The sequence below is a fragment of the Prorops nasuta genome, unplaced genomic scaffold (assembly GCF_024137725.1).
Source record: "Prorops nasuta isolate Cenicafe-Biocafe unplaced genomic scaffold, Cenicafe_Pnas_1.2 PNAS00001, whole genome shotgun sequence".
Classification (NCBI taxonomy): domain Eukaryota; kingdom Metazoa; phylum Arthropoda; class Insecta; order Hymenoptera; family Bethylidae; genus Prorops; species Prorops nasuta.
In genome coordinates this window covers 16,648,088-16,665,730 of record NW_027116798.1, presented here as the reverse complement: position 1 = coordinate 16,665,730, position 17,643 = coordinate 16,648,088, and the positions used below count along the sequence as shown (strand labels likewise).

The following is a 17,643-nucleotide window of genomic DNA, read 5'->3' as shown; positions in this document are numbered from 1 at the left end:
GCTGAATCGCACAAAATCACCGACCTTGAACTTGGAACGTCCAACGATCTTACTTGTGTTGTATACAGTAGTGTGCTAAATCGTCCTAATGATAATGGGAAAAGGAGCTATGTAATGATGTGTTGTGGTTCAATCGCTGATTCACGACAAACTTGAAATTCTTTTGTATAATAAGATTTATTGAGATTTGTTTACAATGTTTCTTTATACAAGTTGATAACCAGAGCTATGAGCTAGTTAATAGTGTACTTAAGAGGCAAAGGATTGCCTAGAGAAGTCTAAGAGGCAGGAGGACTGAAGGTCCTAAAAGATTCGACTGGTTCCTCTTAGCTGTAGACTCGAACTGATTTTTGGGGCTGCACGTTTGGGGCTCTTACCCTCAAAGTGCAGCGTCAAACATTACCTTATATGGTAACATTTGCGGGTCCCAATGGTCAAATGCGTCATTGTTCTAGAACATTCGACTGCCGTCGAAGTGCATTTGCCACGTGTCGAGACTTAGCCTTGGCGACAGTGTGAACGAGCTGCGTCTGGCGCTTCGTATTACATTTAGGAATTTGTCGCTTTTAGGAGTATTTCTCCTTTACAATGAGGCCATTGATATTTTAATATAATTATGATAGATTTAGATTTATTAATTATGTCTTTAAATGATAATAATATTAATAATATTAATTATATAATGCTTATTGTAGCAACGAGTTATGTATGTTTATTCTATGTACATAACAGATGTTAAATTATTCTAACTATAAAACAAATTTATTTAAACAAAACGATCAGAATTACAGATATGTGCAAGAAATAATAATGTCGACTGTAGAAAATCTGATACAATCCCGTTTACCGTTTAATAAGGTGACAGAAGAGAAAAAATGGCTCTGATGTCCGCAATAGTGATATGGCGCTTGAGTCCGAAAAGTAATATGGCGCTGATGCCGAGAAACTAGTATGGCGCTTAGTGACCAAAAAGTAATATGGCGCTGATGGGCGTTCCAACCCCTGTTAGGTACCCTGCTTCAACCTAACCCTTGATTGCCAAAGTGGGCAATATCCCCAAGGTAAGGAGTACAGCACGGGAGATCCCCCTAGTTACCGTACGGAAGAGGTAGGAGATAAATTTGAGCCTTGAGGATCCCTCAAATTCTTGGGATAGGGGGGCCGAGAGAGAGAGAGAGAGACATACCTCACCTTGAGGAAGGATAATAAGATATAGGATATACTTACCAAAATGATGAGTTTACAGTATAACTGTAGAGATGACGCCAAAGGAGTATAGTGATCCAACATGTTTTCCAAAAGTCCAGGACTGTGTCCAAGGCTGAATACTCAGCCACTTATAATCATATGCAGTAGACATTTCGATTGCGAGAGAGCGCTCGAAATGGGTGGCCGCCTAGCGGTAAACTTGGAACTAGCGTTCGCTAGTAGTAATGATCAATGTACTAGGCAGTCGAAACCTAGTAGTTAGGATCTTATTAGTCAGCTTTTAAATAAGTTTTAACAGTGCAATGCCATAGCTTGTTAAAACAGTTTTTAAGCATCTGTGCGAAACAATGTCCCAAGTTGGCTCCGAACCTGTGTTCAGAAGGGAAGGTCTTATTCTAGAATAAAATATTCAAAGCCAAAGATAAGAGGTAAAAGGAGTTTTTATTTAAATAACTAAACTGTACAAAATTTTACAATATATTTACAAAGAACCGCTAGACTAAAATGATCGACTTCCTAGGGAATTTGTCGTCGTCATATTCTAGGGAATTTCGGTAACCGAAGATTCCCAAGAACCCCAGAGACTAGAATTCCCCAGAAAGGAACGCGGACTTATAAACTCCCGGACTGGACAATTTTCCCTAGGGCATTCCCTAGTAAAATCCCCAGACACGGGAGGAAGCGGAGATGGAGAAGTGGTTTTAGGGAAGGGGTAGTCCCCTTACCCTTCAGCCTCCTTCTCCAAGAGCTATGGTGGCTCCGAGCCACCCAACTCCTAGGGTGATTCTACCCCTCCCACTACCCGACTCTGTCGAGAGCCCTGGAGTTTAGGGTCGGAACACTGGGTCCGAGGTAGTCCTCGGAGGCAGTGTGGAGGGGAAGGAGAGGGTTAACTTCTCCCGGGAAGTCCCCGGAGAAATCTCCCTTACGAGGGAGGATATTGCCGCAGAGGGGTAGTCCCCTCTTGGTAGGCAGTGGGTGGTGGGTGATACTTACCAAAGTATTTGCCCGATGAGTTCGCCGGTGGAGGCGCTCTTCAAGATGCCGTTGAGGCTAAAAAGGCTGCTTCGTTGCTGCGGTTGCTGCTGCTACGCAGTCGGTTGAGCAAGGCTGAGGTGCGATGGGTCCTTATCAAGGACCCATCTATATAATTCCGCGGCACGAAACTTGCCAGCGAGAGAGCTACTCGTGGCGCTGGCCACCTAGTGGTCAGGCGCGCAAGCTGTGCCGCGGCCGCGACGCGCCAGGGCCTGTAGACGCGCAAGCGCGCCGCGGTGCGAGATAGTGAGAGGCAGGTGGAGCGGCTACACGCTGTTGGTCTAGCCGTCCCCTGTGAACGCAATAGAGACAGGGAGATATAGCAAAAATGTGGAATCTACTTCTCAGCATTGTTGCTCCTCCCGATCTCGAACAAACTCCCCCCGTTGACGCGATGGCGTCAAGACAAGGAAGAAGAAAGTTAACTCAGTTTAACACAAGTTTATATACAAGAATAAAAAAAATAAAAATAAAAGATATAAAACAGATAGGGACGAGACGACTATTTACAAGGCTTCATATGCAGCTTGGCAGAGTGAAGCTCTAGGGCCGGCGACCACCGCAGGGTGATTTTGCCCTGCGGGGCCCAGGCCTTCCATCGCCTCAGCTTGAGGGCCGTGTAGAGGGGCACCTCTATCATTTGCCCGAATGCCCTTACGATGATTTTTTGCGCATTGCGCTCGAGCTCCCTGGCGCTGGGATCGTCTAAGACTTTCCCAGCCCAGTTCGCCGAGGCAATGCGCTTCTGGGCGGCAACCACAGGCCTCCGACGTCGCGGGTTCGCCGGTGGTTTCAGTGGCGGTGGTGGTGGTGGCGTCTCGTTTTGCCCCGCCGGGAGAATGTGGCCGAAGAGCCGTCGAAATTCATTTTCCTCCCGGGGGGCATGCAATTCTAGGACATCGTCCCCCTCGTCCTCATATCCTACACCCAGGAGGTGGGCCCACGGATAATCCGCTATGATTAATTCTCACTGCACCAAAAAGGTAAATGATGAGTACGAAGACTCAGTAAGTAATTTTGGAGTTTTGGAAGAAAAGACATGGCGGAGATCATAAGTGTTCCTGAAGATTTGGAACAGGAAACAGGACGACCTGAAGAGTCCCAGGACGCCCGAGAGAGGAGGTGGTAACCTGAAGAGTCCCAGGAAACCAGGAAAAGAAAGTTAAGCAACCTGAAGAGTCCCAGGAAGCTTGAGAAGGAGAGATGACAACCTGAAGAGTCCCAGGATGCCGTAAGGCAGGGTAAAGATAGACCCTGATGCGACCCGAAAGCAAGGGCTAAGAAGGGAGTTTACAAAGTTGCGAGAGACTCCGTTGAATCTCTATTTTCGCGGTTTTAAGTATAGCTACGCGAGCTACCCCATCTACACCAGGGACTAGTTTGAGAATCCGCCCCAAGGTCCACATGCGCGGGGGGTTGTTGGGTACTTTGATCAGTACCAGATCTCCTTCACCAAATTCCGAGTTAGTGTTCTGCCATTTTGGCCTATTCTGCAACGTGTGTAGGTATTCGGAAGACCACTTCTTCCAGAATGTCTCGGTGATTCTAGTCACGGTTTGCCAACGATTTAATGATGATTCGCGTAAATCCAATGTGGAAAATCCCGGGGGAGAATTTAACGCCCGACCTGACAAGAAATGCCCCGGAGTGAGTACGTCCAACGACTCAGGATCATCATGTAACCGCGAAATAGGCCGTGAGTTAAGGCAGGCCTCAATCTTGGTCAGCAGTGTGGTCATTTCTTCGAAATTTGGCACGAAGACTCCGAGGGAGCGCTTTAGGTGGTGCTTCATACTTTTTACCGCACTCTCCCAAAGACCGCCCCAGTGAGGAGTGGCGACCGGAATGAATTTCCACTCGATTTCGCCGAAAGAATCGGTTTTCCGAGCGCGGGCGGCTTCTACAGCGCATTGGTAGGCGCGTTTGAGTTCTGCGTCCGCTCCTTGGAAGTTGAGGCCGTTGTCTGAGTACATGACGGCGGGTTTTCCACGACGAGAGATAAAACGAGACAGCGCGGCGAGTAAGGCCTCGGTATCCAGTCGAGAGACGAGTTCCAAGTGAACAGCACGGGTAGATAGACATACGAACACGGCCACGTAGCATTTTATGGCTTTTGCATTACGACCGTGATGTAATTTCACCGAAAAGGGCCCGGCATAGTCTACTCCGGTGTGTTCAAAAGTGAAACTGCGGGAAACCCGAGCGGCAGGAAGTGAACCCATGAGTTGGTTACCGAGTTTAGCGCGTTCGCGAACACACGTGATGCATTTATGAACACATGATTTTACTAGATTTCGCGCATTCACGACCCAAAACCTTTGTCGCAACGTGGACAAGGTTAATTGGAGTCCCCCGTGAAGTGTCTCTAGGTGGGTTTGCCTAATGAGTATGGCAGTTAAGTGACAATCCGATAAAATAATGGGGTGTTTCATTTGTTCAGAAATTTCGGCGTTCCGAAGCCGCCCCCCTATTCTTAAGATTCCTTGTGAATCAATGACCGGATATAATGAAAGAAGCTTGGACCGCGACGGTATACGTAACCCATGATTCAAGGCTGAGATTTCGCTCGCGAAGTGTGTTCGTTGAACAACCTTTACCAAGGCTTCAATCGAACTGCGAATTTCCGATGCAGACAGGAGGGAGTCCTCCCATTGGCCGGTTTTCCTGGTCCGCTGGACAAATCGAAGAACATAGGCCATCACTCGGACCAGTTTAGACCAAGACGAAAACTTATCAAAAAACCAACACTCAGTTGTGTCTAGTTGAGCGGTTAACGCTACCTTCCGACTTTCTTCCTCGGTTTCAAAGACCTGAACAGGTTTTGCGGTGTGCTCACGGAGAAAAGCAGGCCCATGCCACCAAAGTGAGTCCTCTGATAACTGTTGAACACTGGTTCCTCTTGAGCACAAGTCTGCAGGATTCAACTTAGTGGGTACATAATGCCAGCTGGCTTCCGGTAAATGCGTTTGAACGTACGAAACGCGATTGGCCACAAACGTCTTCCAATGGACGGGTTGCTTTGCTATCCAAGCTAACGCGACCTGTGAATCCGAGTAACACCGAATCGCATCACAACTCCCGACCAAGCTTGTCTTGACGTGATCCAACAACTTGACTAGAAGTGCGGCTGCAACCAACTCCAACCGAGGTATTGAAGTGGTCTTAATCGGCGCGACCTTTGTTTTGGACATTACTAAATGTACCGAAAAATGACCGTTCTCATCCGTGAGACGTTCGTAAGCGACTGCACCGTAGGCCAGCTCTGAGGCGTCGCAGAATCCGATTAATTCGCGTTTTCTAGTGGTAAGTGATCGACCAGTCCATCGTGGAATACTCAAAACCTGTAAGTCGCAGAGCTGCTCATAGCACTTGAGCCACTTGGACTGAACAGGCTCAGGAATCTCTTCATCCCAAGAGAGTTTGAGTAACCAGGTGGATTGCATTAACTGTTTTAAAGTGATGACTATAGGAGAGATCCATCCCAAGGGATCAAAGATCTTAGCATTTTCTGATAAGAGGATGCGTTTGGTTAGTACACCAATAGACGAAGGAGAAACACGGAAGCGAAAGCTATCATCCCCGTAATCCCAATATATACCCAAGACTATACTTGACCCAGCAGGATCCTCAAAGAAAGAGTGCAGCTCGGTAGGTTCAAGCGGGGAAGTCCCCGGCTGATTGAATGCCCATTTGCTCAAGGAGAAGCCCCCTTTCGCTAGTAGAGCGATGAGTTGTTCTCTGACCGAACTGAGTTGTTTTAAGTCATGAGCCCCGAAAAGTAAATCATCTACGTATGTAGAATTTAACAAAACATCCTGCGCGAGAGGGAAGTCAGCCCCGTCTGTGGAAGCTAATTCGCGCAAAACTCGCGAGGATAAGAAAGGTACCGGTCCCGTACCGTAGGTCACCGTGTTGAGTTCGAAAGCCTGAAGCTCACCGGAATCAGTCTTCCATAAAATGTTCTGATACTTGCGGTCCTCAAAACGCACAAGAATCTGTCGGAACATTTTAACAATGTCCGTCACGCCAACATATCGAAAGGCACGCCAATTCATTAGGATCCGCGTAATGTCCTGCTGGAGCTTGGGTCCAATGAATAACGTGTCGTTAAGCGATACGCCAGTAGAGGTTTTAGAAGATGCGTTGAATACAACGCGATTCTTTGTTTTCTGGTTCTCGGTCTTAAAAACGGCATGATGAGGCAGAAAGACGCGAAAATCAGAGTTCAAAGGAACAGGAGACATATGTCCTAACAATTGATACTCCTGTAAGAATTGAGAATAACTTTCAGCCTGGTCTGGAGAAGTTTCCAATCGCCGAAGTATCCGTGATAAGGTTTTCTCTGCTACCCGAGAAGAAGAACCTAGACTATGCTTTTCGATGTTGGATCGAAAAGGTAAAGCGACGACAAAACGCCCCGAGGGGGTGCGTGTTACCGTATCCAGAAAATGTTGTTCACAGAGGGAGTCCTCTGTGGACATGGGTTTGACTTCAGGAACTTCTTCCAGTTCCCAGAAGTCGCGAAGAGTGTTCTCTACGCCAAAGCAATGATGAACCGTGAGGCTATGAGAGTGACCCGCCTTAGGTACGACTCCAGCTACGATCCACCCGAAAATAGTCCGCTGGGCTCGCAACGAATTATCAGGAGAATTAATGTACGGGCATTCTACCACCGACGTGAGATAATCTGCACAAATGAGCACATCAATTGGAACCTTGGTTGAAGCGAAATTATCAGCGAAATCGATTCCACTAAGCGATGGAAAAGACGATCGAGAATTAGTCGGAGGGAGATATTGAGTAATCATTGGTAAGATTATTGCAGTTACATCCAACGAAACACCGTGTCTTGAGAGAGAATGAAGGGTAATCTGTGCCTCTGCTCGAACGTTTTGAGCCGAAGTCAATGCAACACCATGAATGGTAGCATTGATACGTTTTCGCGGTATTCGTAACTGCTGAGCTAAATTTTCTGAGATAAAGGAAGTTTCTGAGCCCGTGTCAAAAAGTCCGCGGACTATGATACGAGAACCGTCAGGAGCATCGATTCTAGCAGAGAACGTGTCCAACAGAACTGAACGTGTATCGGTAACGCTGAGATGCGTTGTAGAATGCGAGCTAGAGGGTTCAGGCTCGGAAGCGGAGTTTGCCGCAGGGGTAGTCCCCCGTGACTTGCTCCCCCCGGTGCCAGATTTGTCAAAATGCAACAACGTATGATGCATTTTACTACATTTCCTGGAGCGTGACGAAGAAGAACAATTGAGCAACTATGCCCTGGCCTCAGGCAGTTGATGCAGAGGATCTGTGAAAATGCAAACTTTGATCGAGCCTGAGGGGTCAATGCAAGGTAGTCCTTGCACTGATACAAGAGATGGTTACTACTACAATGAGCGCAACCGGTACTATTCACACTCGCAGCGTGTGACTTCAAGGATCTCCCGGATTCCTTTTTGGAAGTCTTAGGTTTGTTACCTAATGATTGCAATGAGTTAATGTGTCGCGTCAAGAACTCCGAAAATTGAAGAAAGGTGGGATAATCCTTGCTGCTTCCTAGATACATCTTCCAAGCCAAGCGGAGGGTGTCATCCAGTTTGTTCTTCAGTGAATGAACAATGATGGGATTCCAATGATCGACGCCGTAACCCATAGTTTTAAGGGCGTTGAGAGCAACCGTAACAGAGTCCCTAACTTCTTTCAGAACTTTAAAATTGTCACCCCGAAGCGTGGGTACTTGCGAGATCTGATCTAAGAACGTATCCGTGATCATCCGTTTGTCAGTGTACCGAGCTACCAGAGTGTCCCATGCTATCTCATAGTTCTCGGAGGTGATCGCTAAAGATTTAATGACCGTTGCTGCTTCTCCTTGCAGGCAGTATTTTAGGTAATGGAACTTGTCCCGACCGGAGACATACACTTTGTCGTGAACAATGGAACTGAACGTTTCATAAAAGTTGTTCCATTCTAAGTAATCCCCGGAAAACTTTGGTAAATCGATAACTGGAAGCCTAATGTGGTTTATTTTGCCTGAAGGTGCAGTGGGACCTGATGCCGACATGCCCTGATTGGGTCGAAGTTTCCGCGTCACTATGGGCATCAAGGGCCGCTTGATACCAGCTATCGGTTACGTACTTCATTTTAGCTAATTCGGCCGGTTTAGTGTGAGTAGTGATCTTAACATGAGTTTTATGCAACGCCTTAAGCCACTTCTCGACGGCCGCAAGCCTATCCTCCAAGAATGGGAGGGTGAAGTTGTGGACTCCACGCTTCTTAATGTTAACGACCAACCGATCGAATTCATCCCGAATCATGGGCACGTAATTGATCGCTTCCAGTAATTCCCCGGAGCTAGGCGTAGTCATCTTGAAACTCTATTCCAGAACAAAACCACAATCCAAAACACAGCCCGGAATACCCACTCAGGAACACTGATGCACTTCGAACGTTTTTTGCCGGATATCCGGCTCGAAGGACAAAAAATTTGTGCGAAACAATGTCCCAAGTTGGCTCCGAACCTGTGGTCAGAAGGGAAGGTCTTATTCTAGAATAAAATATTCAAAGCCAAAGATAAGAGGTAAAAGGAGTTTTTATTTAAATAACTAAACTGTACAAAATTTTACAATATATTTACAAAGAGCCGCTAGACTAAAATGATCGACTTCCTAGGGAATTTGTCGTCGTCATATTCTAGGGAATTTCGGTAACCGAAGATTCCCAAGAACCCCAGAGACTAGAATTCCCCAGAAAGGAACGCGGACTTATAAACTCCCGGACTGGACAATTTTCCCTAGGGTATTCCCTAGTAAAATCCCCAGCCACGGGAGGAAGCGGAATTGGAGAAGTGGTTTTAGGGAAGGGGAAGTCCCCTTACCCTTCAGCCTCCTTCTCCAAGAGCTATGGTGGCTCCGAGCCACCCAACCCCTAGGGTGATTCTACCCCTCCCACTACCCGACTCTGTCGAGAGCCCTGGAGTTTAGGGTCGGAACACTGGGTCCGAGGTAGTCCTCGGAGGCAGTGTGGAGGGGAAGGGGAGGGTTAACTTCTCCCGGGAAGTCCCCGGAGAAATCTCCCTTACGAGGGAGGATATTGCCGCAGAGGGGTAGTCCCCTCTTGGTAGGCAGTGGGTGGTGGGTGATACTTACCAAAGTATTTGCCCGATGAGTTCGCCGGTGGAGGCGCTCTTCAAGATGCCGTTGAGGCTAAAAAGGCTGCTTCGTTGCTGCGGTTGCTGCTGCTACGCAGTCGGTTGAGCAAGGCTGAGGTGCGATAGGTCCTTATCAAGGACCCATCTATATAATTCTGCGGCACGAAACTTGCCAGCGAGAGAGCTGCTCGTGGCGCTGGCCACCTAGTGGTCAGGCGCGCAAGCTGTGCCGCGGCCGCGACGCGCCAGGGCCTGTAGACGCGCAAGCGCGCCGCGGTGCGAGATAGAGAGAGACAGGTGGAGCGGCTACACGCTGTTGGTCTAGCCGTCCCCTGTGAACGCAATAGAGACAGGGAGATATAGCAAAAATGTGGAATCTACTTCTCAGCATTGTTGCTCCTCCCGATCTCGAACAGCATCAATTTCAAAAAGTAGAAAGTAGTTGCTCAGCATGTGTGCTCAGGTTTCACATAAGCTGGACGCATTCTTATAGTACGATGCTTCAGTGTGTTATAATCATCCACAAGCTGTTGCAGCATATTTCACCAATTGTAACTACCGTTCAATGTAAATCTTTTCCAAGTGTCAATTTTTAATGTTCGATTCCAACGCTCAACTATCGATTCTTTTCACGTGCTGTACGTGGAGTAATGATTTATACCCCGTTTCTTCATAAGCAGTTTAAAATCGCTGTTGTAAAAATCCTTTCCGTTATCAGTTTGCAAATTCTTCGGACACCCACCACTTTTCAAGATTTTATCCATAGCCGCAGTTACTTCTTTAGCGCTCTTGGTCTTCAGAGCTACTGCCCAACAGTATTTTGATAAAGCATCGATTACTGTGAAAATATAGTAATGACCAGTATCAGTATAATAACGCATATCAACAAGGTCAGCCTCCCAGAGATCACCGAAACCACGTATCAAGTAACACGGTAGTGTTTTGCGGCAAGTAATTTAAATAGCCGCGTGACACTACCTACTTTTACGCCATGTTTGGACTCACGATTTTTCCGATGGATATATTTTCCGATCGGTTCATTTAATGAAAATTTTAATGAAACTTTTGTTGTATAATGTTTACATAAGCTTTCGAATGAGACTGCAAACGTTTAAATCGATTCACGCAATGCTGAGATCTCACGATTACGTTCTACTAATAGCTCAAAACATTACATTTAGCGTTTCTTCTTTTTCCGACCAAGATTTTGGTGTCTCCATCAGACCTCTCACTCTTACACATTTAAGCGTTATCTTCTGTCCTTTACTTTTGCTTTTTCGAATGTGTTGGTGCTATAGGTGTGAAACAGATTTCAATATGGCCGCAACGCAGACGCGACGTACAGTTGCATGCATAATAATCAAGCCAAGAATAATTTCATGATTAAATATGGTTTAAAAGATGCAAAATAAAAACTCATGTATATTACCGTAAATCACCTTTATCATGCAATCAAAATATGTAATTTCCAAATTATTTTTAACAATTAACAATTTTTTTCATCAAAAATAACAAATTTTGTTTCTTCATAAATGTCCGGCCAAGATTCAAGAAGGTATAACTACTAAAGGTATAGCACAGTTCACTTTGCTATGTTTACTTTATTAACCACCAATGTATGTAAATATTGAGAGCGTTATTCCCTCTATATTATATGATCAGTAACAATTAGTCAAGATGCCAAAACACACGTCTTTAGATATACGTAAATTGGTCATGAAGTAGCACAGTGACGGAAAAGTTTCACGTGAAATAGCTAAAATTTTGGCTATAGGAAAATCGACTGTTAACGATATAATTAATAAATTTAATACTACAAGTGTTTTACAAGCTAAACGAAATCCTGGGAGACCTAAAAAAACAACTAATAGTGTGGATAAAATAATTACAAGAAAGGCCGTCTCAGACGTTAAAAAAAACGCTGTAATTATCGCACGCGAGTTACGTGAAGAAAATTTGGCTGACATTAGTCAAAGTACTGTATCTCGTAGGCTGACAGAATTTGGACTTTTTGGACGTGTTAGTATTAAAAACCCATTTATTAGTAAGAAAAATAAGAAAGACAGATTAGAATTCGCAAGAAAATACCAGAATTGGACGATTGAAGAATGGAAGAAAATGTTTTTTTCAGACGAAACTAAAATTAATTTATTCGGAAACGATGGGCGAAGGTACGTTCGACGGCCAAAAGGCACTAGAAATGAATCGCGGTATCAAACACCAACTGTGAAACACGGTCGAGGTAACATTATGCTATGGGGTGCATTTTCTTGGAAAGGCGCAGGTCCAAAATTTAAAATTGAGGGCACTATGAATTCTGCTAAATACAGAGATATTATCTTAGATGTAATGTTGCCTTATGCTCGTCAAAATATGCCGCGATTATGGATTTTTCAACAGTATAATGATCCAAAACATCGATCCCAGCTCCTTCAGCAAGTTTTCAGAATGAAGAAAATTCGAGTATTAGAGTGGCCAAATCAATGGCCGGATTTGAATCCCATAGAACACTTATGGCATGAGTTGAAATTAAGAATAGGAACTGAAAATTGTGCCAATCAAGCTGTTTTATGGGAGAAAGTATTAAAAGAGTGGGAAACTATTTCTCAAGAGAGAATCGTTAAACTCATAGAATCAATGCCTCATCGATGTGCTGCCGTGATAGCTGCAAAGGGTATGGCGACCAAGTATTAATACAATTTTAACATTTGTTTCTTACATTTGTATATATTATGTAACGCCTTTTGTAGGCGAGGTTAGTCGCCGTAAAACCGTTCCGTTCGATTTGACCGAGAGTGATCAAAATAAATATGGACAAGTTTAATATGGACAATAAAAACTGTTTATTCAGGGCATAAAGAAAGGAAACAATTATTTACAATGTTTTTGTTTACATCGATCTTATATCCTTAACTTACATGTGTTTGTGTTGTGTGTACTGCCGCTGCAGGTGTGTACGCATGTGTGTTGGTCGCTATTTCGCAGGTACAAAATTCGCCCGCTGGCGGCGCTTCGATCGGTAGCCACACGGAAGGGCTCGGATAGGCGGCGCGACGGTCGGTAGCCTTACGGATGGCTTTGGGACGGACCGGTAGGCGGCGCGGCGGTCGGTGGCCTCACGGGAGGGCCCGGCAAGCCAATATGGCGGTTAACGGGGGGGAGCTGAAAATAAACGGCATTAATCCCTGAAAAGAAATGGCCATTGGTCCGGAGAACTCCTGGACTCGGCCGTTAGCTTGGGCATAGGTGGAGGAGCGGTGCAGATGACGCGGAGAACTCCTGCACCAGGATGTGCTCGGAGAACTCCTGAGCAAATGATGGGTGCAGCGTTACCAACTCCGCCATTTTGATTATACTACGGTGTACAGTGATGTCAGTGATGCCAGAATCAAGTTTTTAGCAACAAAAATAAAGTTTACCGCTAGCCAGCAGCAGTATAGAAAATTCGAAGGGAAGAGGTATATATTGTGACGTGGCCAATCCTACGTGGTTGGGCGGCGTCACAAACTTAATTGCTAGAATCCCCCCCCCCCTCTCGCTATCGGCTACTCCCTCGAGATTGACTGTTTTAAAAGTTGGACTAGAAATCGGCAAATAAGCGATTTTCTGAGCATGTTAGACTAAGTTTTTCAGCCCAAGGTCGGGGGGGAGAATCCAGGATCGCTGCGAAATCCCGCCACCCCTAAAGGTTAGAAGTTTTATTTAGCCTGTATATGACTTTTGTTTATCACGTCACCAGGTGGTGATTTTTAGTCATCTAGCGCGTTGCGCTTTTTGGCTTTCTTGTCGTGCATAGCACCCCCTCTACTTTATAACTGCTTGTACGACGTGTCGACCTGGGTGGAGGCTTTGCCTCTCCACTCTTCTACCCCATTGCCAGCTCCGAGGAGGACCATACCCTTCACCAAATCATCCGAAATGGACCCTGGAATCTCGCTTTACCACTTCCCGGATCCCGATTCGTCATCGTCTCTTCACCCACCTAGACGGGGACAGAAATAGAGGCTCTCTAGGTCGCTACGCTATGCCAGCTAGGCATGAGCTAATTTAAGATCCTCAAGGTATAAAGGAGGGTCATATCAGGACGAAGGACGTATCGCCTAGCCGCCCTCGCTAAGAAAATCTATCGACAATTGATCCCTGGGCAACCTCAGCCCAAGACTACCGCTCCCGCTACCGCCAACGAAAATATTTGGAGTCGTCCAGGACGGAACTTCCGCCTGACGACAGAAAAGACGAGTTAAGAGAAGAGGATCGCATGATACCGCGGATCCTCGTGAATATTCGGTAATCCGATCGATATCCGAGCCTACTAATGACTAGGTGGGGATAATCGAGAGGTACCGAGATGATTGTACCGCTATCGCAGTCGAAATTTGGCACTTGTTGGAGTCCGACGTAAATCTGGAGCTCTCCGAACCTGACCTACGACTGTCTTCCGGAAGCTACACGAATTTACCGAACTAGCGGGTCCTGGGAAAAGCTGCCGTATTCAAGAGGAGGAGTTTGAGGTGACGAATCAGGAAAATTGAGCGGATCGGTGAGTGCCTCCCTCGGGTCGACCATGCCAGTAATTGCCTACTTTCTTTGTATCGAGTCATTTATGGCCATATGCCGAAAACCCTATATTCCTCGCTTGCGTATGATCAGGACCGTGAAGTAGAATCCGAGTCGTTGGGATAAAGTTCAAAATAGAGTATAGGGAAGTAAGCTGGGGAGAAACTAATCAGTTCTTCTTGTAGTTAATTATCGTTGGCGGTGTCGCGCGTCGAGGCCTACCTGTCGTAGACTCGACATAATTGTCGATTAATTTATCGAGTCTTGCCGGGACGAAATTGCCCGAGTTTTGTATCGTTTAACGGATTGATAGTCCAAGATTGAGTGTCACGGGACATCAATTCCGTCTCCAGCTCACTTTCAGCTTGAAGAATATGTTCTCCGCTTTTGAGGCGTGTGAGATGGTTAGAGTTCTGTATGAATAAATATTCGCGTCTAACAATTGTCGGTATAGGTGATTGACCGTGATCGTAGGCAAGATTCACCACCTTTTTCTTTAAAGTGAATTGTATCCTCCTCATGTACCTCTACCTTATGCTATCTTGTGGCGACAAGATATATTCTGTATTGTACTAGCATATCGCTTGTATGTTTCGGTAAAAAGTGGATACGTGTAATCCTCTGAAAAATTATCATAAATTGTAATAGAATGTGGCGGGCCAATCGATTTATGAATTTCGACTTTTAATTCTTAAGATTTGAATCGGAGGTGTTCTCGTTCGTTGTAAGTAGCTTATTTTGTGAATAAACCTCCGAATTTTCCTAGGTAAATCGTGTCTTTTCCTTTATTCGAATTTTACCTCATTAATTAAGGATTCTCTTAACCGCTTTATCGAAAGCCTCTCCTAACCTGACCCCTCTCCATTATCCAGATCGGGACCGAGCTAGCCCAACATTTTTGGAGAAAACTTCGCTGTATCGAACAAGTGAATTTTGTAGAGAATAACGTACTAGAGAAAACTGGTCTATGTGGACCTGGCGCCCAACCTACCGTTCATAGAATGCTAGTTAGAGCATTTGAAGAGAAGTGTAGGAATTATCGCGAATTCGTTTTTGGCTGTATCGTATCGTTCCCCAAATACCGTTTATAGAGAATGCCGTATTTTGCTCTACGCGGCAGATTTTATCCACTAGGGATTTTTGCCGCGTAACAATATCCCTTCCCTTCAAATTTACTATACTGCTGCTGGCTAGCGGTTAATTTTATTTTTGTTGCTAAAAACTTGATTCTGGCATCACTGATATCACTGTACACCGTAGTATAATCAAAATGGCGGAGTTGGCAACGCTGGATGGGTGTACGCGGAGAACTCCTGCGTAGGACAGGTTGGGATATGTATCCGGAGAGCTCCTGGATACGGAATGCTCAGCTGGGTCGGAGCTCGGTCTTATATACCCAGTTGTTGGAGATCGGAGTGTAGGTACGAGCGGACTGGGACTCTCAGGCCGTCTCGCTCCCGCTCACACTCTGTCTCTCTTGATCCTACCTCCAACAGAGGCCGATAGGTGGCCCACGGCGTAGAACTCTCTCTCGCTGTTATTATTTGGGTCTGTTGTACATATCAATACCCAAGAGTTCCGTGACAAGTGCGGCTCAATTTAAACGGTCTAGACTCTAGACTCTGTCTTTTCTTCTCAGCAGCTTAGCCAGTCCTCCCTTCCTGCGACGCCACTAAGTCTCTTAGTACGCATTTCTGCTCCATCGTCGATTTCTTGGGCTCCAAGAAATCGTCTTCCTTTCTCTCTAGCTTCGTTGCCTGGGAGTCTCAGGTACGAAGGAATCCTGTCCGGGGACCTGGGGACCACAGGGTTGGGATTTCGTAGTTGTAACTTTGGGTGGATTATCAATTTGCGGCTCAGCCTCCTTTGGAGCACTTTTTGATTCTTTTGTATTTTTTTTTTCAACTCAAATAAACTGATTTTACCAGATTTCCTGGGCGTTGTTTTTGTCACCCTGGAGCCTTCCTTCCTAGATCTCCTTGCGGATATCACCCAATCAACTTTCAAACACCAGTTGAGCCACCGAAAACGGTATCGGCGCTGCGGAGCGGCCGTTCTGGGTAGTTAGGGAGGGGTATGACGAGAACCCTATACTTTGCGCACGCTATAGTATAGGCCGCGGTATCGGCACGTACGCCACAGCTCTCCCCACCACGCGGTATCGTGCATGGGGCAGCAACAAAGTAAGCGTCTCATCACAATTATTATTATTTGTTGTTTTTATTAAGTTTCTATATGTTTTGTATATGTAAAGTCTGTAAGTTTTGCTTGGCCGGACATTTATGAAGAAGCAAAATTTATTATTTTTGTTGAAAAAAAATTGTTAATTATTACACATAATTTGGAAATTACACATTTTGATTGCATAATAAAGGTTATTTACAGTAATATACTTGAGTTTTCATTTTGCTTCTTTTAAACCATTTTTAATCATAAAATTATTCTTGGCCGGATAATTTTGCATGTAACTGTATGTTGAATAGAGCTTCAACGCTAAAACCTTTGTGTTGAATAGGGATGTATCTAAGAGTTTCGTGTCGAATCAGGTGTCACTCATCGGAGTGTAGCGGCAAGGTAGGTTCGCTCCGTGTACTTGGTTGTGGAAAGAGAGAAGAGTCCGTTTCTTAGATATTCGGGCCTTACGATTTTACATTCTGAGAAACTTCTTAATATCCTTACGTAGATAATAGTGAGGAATACGAAAATATACGATATCTTTCATAGGCTTAATATCTGCCAGAATAGACCACGATACAAGTGATGATCTCGATACGTCCAGGCAAAGTGCAATCTTGTAGTATTACGGAGGGCACTGTGGGACATATTCTTGTGGTCTAACTACCCCATTGCACAAATGTTCAAGCACTAATTGGTAGCCAGTTTTGACATATATGTAATCAAGTCTATAGCATCAGCCTCACATTTGCGAACGCATCCACAACTGTGTGTAACGTATCACGTGCTTGGCAGTATACACCATTACATCATTACAAGTGGGCAAATACGTTTCTACTAAGTGCATTCGGCAGCCAGGTTAACGGGATCCTTCAAGCCCTCTGTAGCAAACATTACGGAACGAAAAACGAGGGAGAATTGTCCTACGTTATTTTTCGACCGATTTGTATGATTTTGGGCTTGTTGGAACCGTTAAGACTCACCCCTTGTCATAAAAAAGCCTTATTTTCCAAAAAATGAAAAAAATCAAATTGTTTAAAAATTCATATTAATAATATTTAATCGCAAAACAAATAAAAAAACCGGGCTTCTTTATGACGAGGTGCCAGACCTAACGATTCCAATAAGCCCAAAAACATTGAAATCGGTTGAGAAATAGAGCCGTACCATTGACCCACGTTTCTGAGGTGGACGAAAACCAAAAATTTTTAAGGAAGCTAGCCTTCCGCCCCTCACGCGGCTCACGCTAACGTGTTCCCCCACTCCAGTATGTGAAATATACTGCGAAGCTTTCCTCATATTTACGCTGTTCTCCTATTTGTAGCTATACCCATATTAATAGCGCTAAAATAATGTTGAGAACATTTCATCTTGCCGATATAATGAAATTGCTAAAAATGCAATTATCTTTTTTTATTAAAATTGTAGAAAAGGAGATTTCGTAATGCTTGAAATATAAAGCATACGGCGAAACGCGGGATAATAGTACAGTCGTATTTCTCAACAGAATTTGATGAGACTAG

General features: G+C 45.1%; 1 protein-coding gene across 1 annotated transcript; it reads right to left on the bottom strand.

Annotated features, from left to right (window-relative positions):
* Positions 1–2,749: 2,749 nt before the first annotated feature.
* Positions 2,750–7,469, bottom strand: LOC136773296 (uncharacterized). The gene is made up of 4 exons (XM_066726861.1): positions 6,684–7,469; positions 5,245–6,242; positions 3,542–4,626; positions 2,750–3,201 (listed from the first exon to the last, which is right to left on the bottom strand). The coding sequence occupies exons 1-4, from the start codon at positions 7,467–7,469 to the stop codon at positions 2,750–2,752; spliced, it is 3,321 nt and encodes a 1,106-aa protein (XP_066582958.1).
* Between the last annotated feature and the right edge of the window lie 10,174 nt (positions 7,470–17,643).